The 14234-nt window shown below is 46.3% G+C and overlaps 1 protein-coding gene across 1 annotated transcript; it reads left to right on the forward strand.

The window, feature by feature from the left end:
• The first annotated feature begins 3288 nt into the window (after positions 1 to 3288).
• On the forward strand, positions 3289 to 4224 carry LOC136610235 (olfactory receptor 5AR1-like). The gene has a single exon (XM_066589472.1). It carries the CDS (start codon positions 3289 to 3291, stop codon positions 4222 to 4224), a length of 936 nt encoding a protein of 311 aa, XP_066445569.1.
• The last annotated feature ends 10010 nt before the right edge of the window (positions 4225 to 14234 follow it).

The raw sequence follows: 14234 nt of genomic DNA on the forward strand, positions 1-14234 counted from the left end.
AGAGTTTTTCTGAGTTAATATTAGAACACTGTTTAAAAGTTGAGAAGAATACTAGAGATTTTTTTTTAACCCGAAAAATAGAGCCACACTGATTTGCATTCCAAACCAAGCATATTATACTCCATGTATGGTGTATAGGATGAGCTAATGTGAGAAGGATGAGTGTTAGAGATGTAGACGGTGATTTGATATGCATATTATGTTTCTATTATGTAGTATATGCTCCAGGCAAACAGTCATATTGGACAGATGGATAAGATTAGCTGTAACTAGAATCTTCTTTATACTTTGAAAATTGAAAACTGCAGGCTGTAAAAATACTAATCCCTCGACAATGGCAGCTTGGAAATATGCCATTAGTCACTTAATATTACTTGAAAAGGTCATGGAGGAAAATTACGTATTTTCTATAAGCTTTGGAACCTATGAATGAGACATACTGTACTTTTTTCCCTTACTGGATTGCCATAACTAATTGAAGGGACTTTGTCACCATAAAAATGCTGTTCAATCTATCAGCATCATTTTAAAGTTTAAACTGATATATAGACTTTTTTTAAGATTCAATACAGATTGTAATTTATTGATTAAAATCGAAGCTCATTCTGTGTTTAGGAGTCCAGCGGGTGGTTTTACTTAGTGTTTAACAGTCTTGCCTATATGAGCCTGCAAACAGAGATAGCTTCTAATCACTGATAGGACTGCCCACTGGACTTATCGAAGAATGAGCATGAACTTAAATGAATAAGATGAATAAAATACAATTTACAAGTGCAATCAAAATGATTCAAACCCCATTCAGTTCTTTACCCACGTTGCATCCTTTTCCTTGTTCATGCAAAGCAATGATCTCTTTTCTTAAAGGGGTTCTACCTGAATAGTAAGTTGTCTTCTACCACCATGGAGACCACTGCCAATCTGGAGAATATGAGTCTCACTAAAACCTCCACCCCTCAGCAAGTTGTACCCCATCCTGTGGAAGCTTACAATTCTGGTATAACACCTCTAGCTATGGACTACACTCTTGAATTAGCTATATTTCTAGAATACAATAAAATTTCACAGTCAGCAAAGATCTAACCAGTCCAGGTATTTCATTTGTTTTACTGCAAGCATACCTAATGCAACTAGTAAAGTTCTTGGTTACATTAGATATGCTTGAGACAACATCTGCTTTGCAAATGTGTGCTTTTATGAGGCCCTCTATTAAAGGGGGTTAAATAATTCTGAAACTGCAGTAGTTAAGACCTCGTTCACATGAGCACTGTTTTCGCACAATATAGGCATGCAAAAAGATCATGGCTATACTGCACTAAAGATCGCTTGAATGGGTGATTTATAGCTATTTGAACTAGCTCGTTTACATGATTTGAGGTGCGTGTTTTCCAGCTCGAATAGGAGACTATGGAAAGCATGCACTAGAGATAGGAAAGGTCAGACCGCTACTAATCAGCTAGTTACCCATCTCTCATGGATAGCGGATGTCTTCCAACCAAAATATCCCTTTAAGTAGAACCAGTGCAAGTAGGTAAAGATGTGATTAGGCCATGTTCACATCTTTGCTAAAAAAATTCATTATTCTCCCTGCGCTGCAAGAGCAAGTGAAGACAATCGCTTTGCAGTGCGGGAAAAAAAACAGGATGACGCCGGGATATCGCCAGTCCTCTCAATGGGGCCAGCGGCAGCAGCGCTAGCCCCATTGAAAAGATAGGGAGAATACCACGGACTTCGGCCACAGCTGTCACAACTGTGACAGCTGTGGCAGAAGTGCAGCATGCTATCCCTAGTTATCCAGCTGGCTTTTTATCCTGGGACGCATCTTCAGACAGTTGGATTTGAGATCAAAGGAGGATGACAAGCAATCCTGGACACTAGGTGTCAGTGGATTTCCCTAACCCAGGGAATTTCGCCGAGCACCAGGTGAGTGCCTGCTGTAATTTTATACATACTGCTGTTTTTCTTGAATATGAGGTGTTGATAGTTGTCTACCTATTTCGCTGTATACTGATAGTTATTTCATTGGAGCTTCCCCAGAGAAGTAAACTCCAGGTGCAGATCAGCCTGCTGCCCCTCTTTCCTAGTGAAAAGGGTGAAGAAGAGAGCAGTGTATCTAGCATGAGAAAAAAACCACCAGAGGAGAATGCAGAAGAGAGCTTCCAAAATGGCCAAGAGAAGGGCACTACTTTGACTTCCATTTGACTAATGCAACCTTATGCGGCTACAAACGGACCTGGATAAGCTGGGGGCTTGGGCAGGAAAATGGCAAATGAAGTTCAATGTTGAAAAATGTAAGACTATGCACATGGGCAGGAAAAACGGATGTCACCAATATACACTTAATGGGGTACCACTAGGGAAAAGTGATATGGAAAAGGATCTGGGGGTATTAGTGGATAATAGACTAAACTGGAAAATCAATGCCAGTCAGCTGCTGCAAAGGCAAATAAAGTCTTGGGGTGCATTAAAAGAGGTATAGGGGCGAGGGACGAGAACATTATCCTTCCATTATATAAGGCACTTGTCAGGCCTCACATGGAATACTGCATACAGTTCTGGTCACCGGTGCTCAGGAAAGATGTCACAGTGCTTGAGGGGATTCAAAGAAGGGCAACTAAACTAATACATGGAATGACGGGACTGGAATACCCAGAGAGGCTATCCAAATTGGGACTATTTACTCTAGAAAAAAGAAGGTTAAGAGGCGACCAAATAACCATGTATAAGTACATGAGGGGACAACAGATGGATTTCTCCCGCGATCTGTTTACACCCAGGACCACGACGGTAACAAGAGGACATCCGCTACGATTAGAGGAAAGTAGGTTTCATCACCAACATAGAAGGGGATTCTTTACTGTAAGAGCAGTTAGACTGTGGAACTCTCTGCTTGAGGAAGTGGTGATGGCAAAATCCATAGAGGAGTTTAAAAGGGGACTTGATGTCTTTCTGGAGAAGAAGGATATTATAGGTTATAAATCTTAGGTTAATTGTCAATCCGGGTATATAAGAAGGTAGGAACTATTAGGGGTTGATCCAGGGAACAGTCTGATTGCCATTAGGGAGTCGTGATGGAATTTTTTCCCCAAAAGGGCTATCTGGCTTCTGGCCTTGGGGTTTTTTGCCTTCCTCTGGATCAACACAGGAGGATAGACAGGCTGGACTAGATGGACATTGTCTTCATTCAGCCTTACATACTATGTTACTATGTTATGGAAACATTTAGGATAAACGTTAGGATTCTAGTTTTCTTTTTTAATAACCAGGTATATCTTTCTTCAGGTAGTAAAGATGAACAACTGCACAGATAGTAAAGTGAAGGAATTCAGTATTTTAGCTTTTTACACCTCCGCAACTTTACAAATCATGTTGTTTATTGGAGTGCTATTTATATATTTGATGACAATCACTGGGAATCTGATCATTATCACACTTGTATGTTTAGTGACCCAGCTACACACTCCCATGTATTTCTTCCTATGTAATCTCTCCACTACAGATATCACCTTTGTGTCCGTTACTCTTCCAAAGATATTATCCATTATTGCAACCAAAGATCACACAATCTCATTTCAAGGTTGCATAACTCAGCTGTATTTCTTTTTACTGTGCGGACAAGCAGAAATATTCATCCTGACGTGTATGGCCTATGACCGCTATGTAGCCATCTGTAAACCCTTGCAGTATGCAATGCTCATGAGAAAAAGGGTGAGACTTACAATGTCTGCTTCTTCTTGGCTCATTGGCATCTTTAATTCCTTGGTGCATGCATTGATTGCATCGTCTCTGTCTTTCTGCTATTCCAATGAAATTGACCACTTTTTTTGTGATCTGAAGACACTAAATATGCTCTCCGCCAGCGACTCCACAGATAGAGATATTTTGTCCGGTGTTCAAAGTGTATTCATTGGATGCTTACCTTTGCTATTCATTATAATATCCTATGTCTACATCATTTACACCATACTGAAGATCAAATCTTCCAAGGGTCGTTCTAAAGCTTTTTCCAGCTGTACTTCCCACCTTATAACGGTCATATTATTCTATGGACCAATTATCTTCTTGTATATGAGACCAGAAACAGGCCATTCTAGAGAAGAAGACAAGCTGCTGTCAGTTATATACGTGGCTGTGGTTCCAATGTTAAACCCGTTGGTGTACAGTCTAAGAAATAAAGACATATTAGATGCAACAGCTAAAGTAAAACGATACTTGCAGAGCATTTAACTTTAAGGGAAGACTAACTTATTAAATGCATGTACATACTACTCATCACTTTATATGTATTCAACTTTGACACCTACAATTCATGTTTAGATGTACATATTGATTTCTGGAGTACAGAAAGCCTAGAATGTGCCAAATTAATTAAAGGGGTTTCTTGATTTATAGCACTGATCAATTTGTGGTGTAATTTGTGGTCGTCTATGGAAAGCTACGCTTCTCCCCAATACCCTGCCCTCGTTTTTGACATTTTTGGCACACGTGTTATTTTTTTTGTTTGCCATTTCCCCCCCACAGAAAATGCCATGGGAAGATGCCTGAAAAAAAGGACCCAGAGCATTCAACAGTTAGTTAAAATGTCATAGACACACCAACACATCAATTTGGAGAAAAGACACCATTAACAAACAATATAATAATTATTTACAATTTTTATATATGAAATTCCAGCTTCTTAGGTTAATGATCTACCTATTTAAAAATCACATGTTCTGTTTGCATATCTTCCAAGGGCATTCAGCACTTTATACATTTTCTTCCTACATTTTGTGCTTGGAAAATATATAGACGATTGCAGCTATCACCATGTGTTAGATTATTATTATTATTTTGTTTCCATTACTATTACTACTTGTTAGCCGTTTAGTCTTTCACGACCCTCAGTGACCGTAAAGGCAAGCTTCCTTCGTGTTTTTTTGTTTTTGCGCTGCTTCTTTCAGTTTTGTGATATCCATGACAGTATCAGCCATCAGTATCAGCCTTTCAGCAGCATCACAAACTATCTGAATAAACTATCGATTATTGTCAAATATCGGTGGAAAACTGTCGATATTTTGATATATAGACTTTTTTGAATGCTGTATAGGAATAAAACAGGTCTAGGGTTAATAAAGCAACACAATCAACAATTTTTTTTAAAATCTTTAAACTTTAAATTTATTATTAACTTATAACTATTAATAACTAGAGATGAGCGAGCACCAAAATGCTCGGGTGCTCGTTGCTTGAGACAAACTTTTCGGAATGCTCAAGAGCTCGTTTCGAGTAACGAACCCCATTGAAGTCAATGGGCGACTCGAGCATTTTTGTATGGGACCGATGCTCCGCATAGGTGATGACTTGTGAAACACCAGAAAACATCAGAAAGCCATGGAAACACCACAGAAACAGAGAGGGAAGGTCAGGGGCAGCATGCATGGCTGCATCTAAGGCTCCCAGGTCCCACTATTAAGCCACAATGGGGGCAAGAGTCTGGCACCACCCCCCTAACAATTTACTTGGGACAAACACTCATTGCCAAGGAACACGCGCTGGCACATCTGAGCTATCCACGACTCTACCTGCAACCAAGGACAACAGCGCACCCAAAATTTTCCCTGCACAGCATTCAGCTGGCCTCATGCCACAAGCTCGCTTCATAGCCACACCATCCTCATGTCTATTTATAGGTGCAGAATGGATGAGGAGGAAGCAGAGGCACACACTGCAGAGGGTTGGCAGGGCTAGGCAGCGACTCTCTTTGAAAGTGAGGGCGATAGCCCACAATGCTGTTGAGAATTGATGATAAATTGACGTACAATCATCATTCCAATCCCGTGCCACCTCCGTCACAAAAGTTCCTTGGGCTTCCTATGCTTTCAGTGCACAAAAATGGTATTACACAGGAAGAAATCAGAGTGCCGAAACATGGCAGAGTTTCACTACGTCAAGGACCTCGGCCTTGGCCCACATTTCTGCCCAAGTCAGTCAGTGTATTTGCGCCAGATAGGTAAAACACTGCGATGGAAAGTCTTTGTGCACCCACAGCATAGGCAGACACCTGCAACATTTCTGTAGCAAGAGTATAGGCGAACCCCTCAAACCATTCAGTAGAAACTGTATAGCCGGACCTCAGTAACATTACTGTAGCGAAAGTATAGGCAGACCCCAGTAACATTTCTGTAGCAAAAGTATAGGCAGACCCCAGTAACATATCTGTAGCAAAAGTATAGGCGGACCCCAGTAACATTTCTGTAGCAAAAGTATAGGTGAACCCCTCAAACCATTCAGTAGAAACTGTATAGGTGGACCCCATTACATTTCTGTAGCAAGAGTATAGGCAGACCCCAGTAACATTTCTGTAGCAAGAGTATAGATGGACCCCAGTAACATTTCTATAGCAAGAGTATACGCGGACCCAGTAACATTTCAAAAGCAAAAGTATGGGTGAACCCCAGTAAGATTTCTTTATCAAGAGTATAGGCGAACCCCTCAAACCATTCAGTAGAAATTGTATAGGCGGACCCTAGTAACATTTCTGTAGCAAAAGTATAGGCGGACACCTCTAACATTTCTGTAGCAGGAGTATAGGCGAACCCCAGTAATATTGGTGTACCTATAGTATAGGCGAACACCTGTAAAAATTTGTTTACCAAGAGTATAGGCGAAGCCTGGAAAACTTTGTTTGCTAACAGTATGGGCAATGGCCTGAAAAATTGGTGTATCAAGAGTACAAGTGCACACGTGAAAAATTGCTGAACACCGAGGGCAGGTGAAACCCACAAACATTTTTTGAAGATACAGCTCATTATTGGTTAATTTGTAACAAAGCCTGGTGGCAGCCCTGCGCAAAAATTGGTTTAAGTTTAACTTATAATACTTTAAAAATTGATAAAACATTTAAACCGAGCATTTTGGGCCGCATAGAAATTGGTAGTTCAGCGTGATGACATGCTGTTTTAGGAGAAGGAGGAGTAATAATACACAAAGCTAATTCTCCACTTTTTTGGGGTGAAAAAGGATGCATTTTTCTCCTGTTGCAGTAAAAAGATTCTTTAGAATCCGCTGCTTTCCACCTGTGGAGAAGAGAAGTCTGGGGAAATCCAGCCTTTGTTCTTCTTTATGAGGGTAAGCATACTGGCGCTGTCAGTTGACAGGCGGGTACGCTTATCTGTGACACTCAATAGTTTTACGGAGCAGAGGCATCACGGAGGACGGCGGTACGATTGGCTATATACTCCCTAACCATCTTTTTACAGTGCTGCCTCCGACTCAGTCTTGACTGGGGAGTGGCAACACAGTCTTGCTCGGGAGCCATACAACTGGCAAGGGCCTTGGAGAGTGTTCCCCTGCCTGCGTTGGACATCCTGCATGATCCCCGTGCCTCCCCTGCTAGTTGGTTCTCTGAACTGCGTCTTCTACCAGTCAGATGGGAACTTTAGCATTACTTTTTCCACCAGGGCCCTGTGGTATTGCATCAATGTCGCACTCCTTTACTCTTCGGGAATGAGAGTGGAAAGGTTCTCCTTATACCGTGGGTCGAGAAGGATGTACACCAAGTAATCCGTGTTGGCAAGAATGTGTCTAACACGTGGGTCATGGGAAAGGCAGCCTAACATGAAGTCAGCCATGTGTGCCAGAGTCCCAGTACGCAACACATCACTGTCCTCACTAGGAGGATGCTTCCCCACCTCCTCCTCCTCCTCCTCCTCTTCAGCCCATACACGCTGAACAGATGACAGGCAAGCAGCATGGGTGCCCTCTGCAGTGTGGCCAGCAGTCTCTTCCCTCTTCCCCTCCTCCTCCTCGTCCTCCTCCAAAACCCGCTGAGATATAGACGTGAGGGTGGTCTATCAAGCGACATACTGTCATCCCCCATCCCCTCTTCTAACCGCTAAGCGTCGGCCATTTTGCTAAGCAGCAAACTCTGACCCCCCGAGCGCCAGGTGGGGTGCCCTGAACTTACTGCACCCCGCTGTACCTGCCTACTTGCCTCGACCCTGGCTAACCCCAGGCGGACAACTGGACGGCGGTCCCTACCCTGGCTAGGGACCTGGCGACTGCACGGAAGAATCTAACTAACGGGGAACAGAGTGCCGACAGAAAAGGCAGATGGAGTGACCAAACAGAAAATAGTGCGCAACAGGCAAGCTGGAAAAGAAGCTGACGAGCAAACTAGAGACTGACTGAGACTAGCTGCAGACAGAACTGACTGGAAGCTGACAGAAATCAATAACTGGCAGTGAGCTCAGGTCACTGCCAGCCTTATAACTACAAGACTCCGCCCAGGGGCGGAGAGTGGGAGGAGCCAACTCCCCACTACTGCACAAGAGAGGTGGAGGAGTGCGGGCGGCACCCTACGGGCGGACACGCCCGCGCCGCCGCACACCGGCCTCCCCACATCACCGGGAGAGCCCCGATGGCAGAGCTTCAGGACGCCGGAGCCGACGCCGGAGCAGCGCGCTGACCGCGGGACCCTGCGCCGCCCTGCATGGTAACAGGTAGACTCCTCAAAGTTTCCGAGGACCTGGCAGATGTCGGCCATCCATGCACACTACTCTGTAAAGAACTGTGGAGGCTAACTATCACTCCACCGCCCATGTTGTAGCTGGTCTTCCACAATTGCTCTACGCTGCTCATACAGCCTGGCCAACATGTGCAGCGTAGAATTCCAGCATGTGGGCACGTCGCACAGCATTCGGTGCTCTGGCAGCTGAAACCGACGTTGCAGTGTCCCGAGGGTGGCAGCATCTGTGGTGGAATTGCGGAAATGTGTGCACACGAGTCGCACCTTGCCGAGCAGGTCAGACAAGTGGGGGCAGTTTTTCTGAAACCGCTGAACCACCAGATGAAAGACGTGCGCCAGGCATGGCACGTGTGTGAGGCTGCTAAGCTGCAGAGCCGCCACCAGGTTACGACCGTTATCACAAACGACCATGCCCGGTTAGAGGCTCAGCGGTGAAAGCCAGAGCTCGGTTTGCTCTGTCAGACCCTGTAACTGCTCGGGGGCCGTGTGCCTCTTGTCACCTTAACTGATTAATTTCAGCACGGCTTGCTGACGCTTGCCCACCGCTGAGCTGCGGCGACGCGCGCTAGCGACTGCTGGCGACTTGCTCACACTTCGTATTTGAGAGGTTGAGGTTGCGGAGGAGGAGGGGGGGGGTTCGGGAGGTGGCATAATACGCTGCAGATACCAGCACCGAGGTACGACTGGCTATTTTTGGTGTGGGTACGACCGGCTATTTTTGGTGTGGGTAGCACGTTAGCGGTCCCAGGCTTTGACTCGGTCCCATCCTCCACGAAGTTCAGTCTGTGGAATTACAGTTGTGGCTGGCTGGGAGCAGTAGTGCACCAATTTTTTTTTTTTTTTTAACATCTATCCTTCTGCAGAGCATTATGGCTATAGCATTCTCAGTCTCATCACTAAATAGTACACAAATATTTCCTGAGCCACTCCAGAACAGCATTTCACAGATTCCATTCTATGTGTTGGGTGAAGTTGCCGCAGTTATCAACACAATCCGCTGACTGTATAGTGTTGTGCCCCTGTACAGACCGTCGCACAATACCCTTTCCTTGGGTGCGGTGAAGTTTTTTGTTTTTTTTTTCTTTTTAAAAAATATATCTCTCTCTCTGCACAGCATTACAGTCTGCAGTGCATTAGGCAGAGTTGAGGGAAAGTGTTTGAGTAGGATCCTGTCTTCAAGAACCCCAATGGTCCTTCTTAGGGCTACTCCTCATCCTGTGCATTACAGTTGTGGCTGGCGGGCAGCAGTAGTGCACCAATTTTGTTTTTTTAAAACATATATCTCTCTGCAGAGCATTACAGCTATAGCAGCTCACTCTCATCGCTAAATAGTGCGCAAATATTTCCTGGGCCACTCCAGATCATTGCAGCTATACCGTCCTATGTGTGCAGTGCCTTAGGCAGAGGGCTCACTCTCATCACTAAATATTACACAAATATTTCCTGGGCCACTGCAGAACAGCATTTCACAAATACCTTTCTATGTGTTGTGTGAAGCAGCCGCAGTTATCAGCACTATCCACTGGCTGTATAGCTTTCTGCCCCTGGGCAGAGTTTCGCACAATACCCTTTCCTTGGGTGCGGTGAAGTTGCCGCAGTTATTAGCACTGTTCACTGCCTGTATAGCTTTCTGTCTCTGTGCAGAGCTTCGCACAATACCCTTTCCTTGGGTGCAGTAAAGTTGCCGCAGTTATTAGCACTGTTCACTGCCTTTATAGCTTTCTGCCCCTGGGCAAGGCGTTGCACAATACCTTTTCATTGGGTGCGGTGAAGATGCTCCTGTATTATCACTGTTCACTGGCTGTATAGCTTTCTGACCCTGGGCAGAGCTTCGCACAATACCCTTTCCTTGGGTGCAGTGAAGATGCTCCTGTATTAGCACTGTTCACTGTCTGTATAGCTTTCTGCCCCTGGGCAGAGCATCGCACAATACCCTTTACTCAGTTGCCATGAAGTTGCCGCAGTTACCAGCACTATCCACTGCCTTTTTATTTTCTCCCACTGTATACAGCCTCTCTATTATATACAAATTTCTGTGAGCGGTAAATTACCCCTGTGTATCAGCGCTAGGCAGCGGTTTAAATTTTTCCTGTCACAGCATAGAGCCTTTGGTATCTACACGTCTCTGTGTGTGGGAAATTAGCCACAGTTTTCAGTGCTATACGGTGGGGTAATTTCTTTTTGCCCTGATCTATCCTTACTCCGACATGATGAGGAGTAGGGGTAAGGGTCGTGGACGCATCCGTGGGCATCCAAGTGAGGGTATGGGCGCAGGTCGAGGTCCTTGGCGGGGTGCATTTCAGCTGGCTGCTGAGGGATTAGGAGAGGGCCAAGTCCCTACGCTCCCCAGCTTCCTATCACAATTTGGGGGTCCGCGTGGTAGACCTTTATTACAAGAAGAGCAGTACAAGCAGGTCCTGTCGTGGATGGCAGATAATGCGTCCAGCAATGTATCAAACCCCCAGTCTTCTACACAGTCCACTACTCTCGGCCTAGGGACTGCACCTCTGAATCCTCTCGCTGCTCCTCCTTCCTCCCAGCCTCGTCACTCCAGGAAAATGACAGATTCTGAGCAGGCAGACTCCCAGGAACTGTTCTCAGGCTTCATGAGTGGGAAAAAATGGTTCCTCTCTCACCTGAGGAGTTTGTTGTGAACGATGCCAAACCTTTGGAAAGTTCCCGGAGTCCAGGTGATAAGGCTGGGGACTTCCAACAACTGTCTCAAGAGCTTTTTGTGGATGAGGATTATGAGACACAGTTGTCTGTCAGTGAAGTAGTAGTAAGGGCAGTAAGTCCGAGGGAGGAGCGCACAGAGGATTCGGAGGAAGAGCTCCTGGACGATGAGGTGACTGACCCCACCTGGCTTGCTAAGCCTACTGAAGACAGGGCTTCAGAGGGGGAGGCAAGTGTAGCAGCAGGACAGGTAGGAAGAGGCAGTGGGGTGGCTAGGGGGAGAGGCAGGGCCAGAGCAAAGAATCCCCCAACTGTTTCCCACAGCACCCGCTCGTGGCAAGCCTCCATGCAGAGGGCTAGATGTTCAAAGGTGTGGATGTTCTTCAGTGAGAGCGCGGATGACCGACGAACAGTGGTGTGCAACCTGTGTCGCACCAAGATCAGCCAGGGATAAGCCTGGAGATGCTGACGTACAGGCTTGTGGAAATGGAGGCTTTCAGAAACATGATGGCGGCTGCGGTCCCACGCTAGTCTTTCCTCAGTCGCCACTACTTTTCCCGGCGTGCCGTCCCCGCCCTACACCAGCACGTCTCCCGCAACATTACCCGTGCCCTCAACAACACAGTTACTGGGAAGGTCCATTTAACCACGGACACATGGATAAGTACTGGCGGGCAGGGCCACTATATTTCCCTGAAGGCACATTGGGTGAACTTGGTGGAGGCTGGGACTGAGTCAGAGCCTGGGACCGCTCAAATGCTACCCACACCAAGAATAGCGGGTCGTACCTTGGTGCTGGTATCTGCGGCGTATTATGCCACCTCCTCCAAACCCCCCCTCCGCCACCTCCACCTCTCAATTACGAAGTGTGAGCATGTCGCCAGCTGTCAGTAACGCGCGGCGTGTCAGCACAGCGGTGGGCAAGTGTCAGCAAGCCGTGTTGAAACTAATCAGCTTAGGTGACAAGAGGCAAACGGCCCCCGAGCTGTTACAGGGTCTGACAGAGTAAAACGACCTCTGTTTTTCGCCGCTGAGTCTCCAACCGGGCATGATCGTGTGTGACAACGGCCATAACCTGGTGGCGGCTCTGCATCTTGGCAGCCTCACACACGTGCCATGCCTGGTGCACGTCTTTAATCTGGTGGTTCAGGGGTTTCTGAAAAACTGCCCCAACTTGTCTGACCTGCTCGGCAAGGTGCGCCATGTGTGCACACATTTCTGCAAGTCCACCACAGATGCTGCCACCCTCAGGACACTGCAATATCGGTTTCAACTGCTAGAGCACCGACTGTTGTGCGACGTGCCCACATGCTGGAATTCTACGCTGCACATGTTGGCCAGGCTGTATAAGCAGCGTAGAGCAATTGTGGAAAAACAGCTGCAACATGGGCGGCAGAGTAGTAGTCAGTCTCCGCAGTTCTTTACAGAGGAGTGGGCATAGATGTCCGACATCTGCCAGGTCCTCGGAAACTTTGAGAAGTCTACCCAAATGGTGAGCGGCGATGCGGCCATCATTAGCGTTACCATCCTGCTGCTTTACCTGCTGAGAAGTTGGCTGCTTAGCATAAAGGCTTTGCGGTTAGAAAAGGAGACTGGGGATGACAGAATGTCGCTTGAAAGCCAGACCACCCTCACATCTATATCTCAGCGGGTTTTGGAGAAGGACGAATAGAAGGGGGAAGAGACTGCTGGCCACACTGCAGAGGATACCCATACTGTTTGCCTGTCATCTGTTCAGCGTGTATAGGCTGAAGAGGAGGAGGAGCATCCTCCTAGTGAGGACAGTGATGTGTTGCATACTGGGACCCTGACACACATGGCAGACTTCATGTTAGGCTGCCTTTCCTAGCAGGGGAGGCGTGGTGATCAGGCAGCGTGTTCAGCGCAGGCAGGGGAACACTCTCCAATGCCTTTGCCAGCTTTATGGCTCCCCAGCAAGACTGTGTCACCACTCTCCAGTCAAGGCTGAGTCAGAGGGAGCACTGTAAAAAGATGGTTAGGGAGTACATAGCCGACCATACCACTGTCCTCCGTGATGCCTCTGCTCCATAAAACTATTGGGTGTCAAAGCTGGACACATGGCACGAACTTGCGCTGTACGCCCTGTAGGTGGCTGGCCTGCCCTGCTGCTAGCGTCTTGTTAGAGAGGGTGTTTAGTGCTGCTGGGGGGATCATCACAGATAAGCATACCCGCCTATCAACTGGCAGAGGCGACATGCTTGCCTTTATAAAGATGAACAAAGCCTGGATTTCCCCAGACTTCTCTTCTCCGCCGTTGGAAAGTAGCGGATCCTAAAGAATCTTTTCGCTGCAACAGGAGAAAAATGCATCCTTTATCACCCCAAAATAGTGGAGAATTAGCCATTGCCAATACTGTTAGCAAACTAATTTTTCAAGGCTTCGCCTATACTCTTGGTGAACACGTTTTTACAGGTGTTCGCCTATTCTATTGGTACACCAATGTTACTGGGGTTCGCCTATACTCTTGCTACACAAATGTTACTGTGGTCCGCCTATACTCTTGCTACAGAAATGTTACTGGAATCCACCTATACTTTTGCTACAGATATGTTACTGGGGTCCGCCTATACAGTTTCTACTGAATGGTTTGAGGGGTTCACCTATACTTTTGCTACAGAAAAGTTAATGGGGTCCACCTATACTTTTGCTACAGAAATGTTACTGGGGCCTTCCTATACAGTTTCTACTGAATGGTTTGAGGGGTTCACCTATACTCTTGCTACAGAAATGTTACAGGGGTTCGCCTATACTTCTGCTACAGAAATGTAACAGGGGTTCGCCTATACTTTTGCTACAGAAATGTTACTGGGGTCCGCCTATACTCTTGCTACTGAATGGCTTTAGAGGTTCGCCTATACTCTTGCTGCAGAAATGTTACTGGGGTCCGCCTATACTCTTGCTGCAGAAATGTTACTGGGGTCCGCCTATACTCTTGCTGCAGAAATGTTACTGGGGTCCGCCTATACAGTTTCTACTGAATGGTTTGAGGGGTTCGCCTATACTTTTGCTACAGAAATGTTACTGGGGTCCGCTT

The sequence above is a fragment of the Eleutherodactylus coqui genome, chromosome 2 (assembly GCF_035609145.1).
Source record: "Eleutherodactylus coqui strain aEleCoq1 chromosome 2, aEleCoq1.hap1, whole genome shotgun sequence".
Lineage (NCBI taxonomy): Eukaryota > Metazoa > Chordata > Amphibia > Anura > Eleutherodactylidae > Eleutherodactylus > Eleutherodactylus coqui.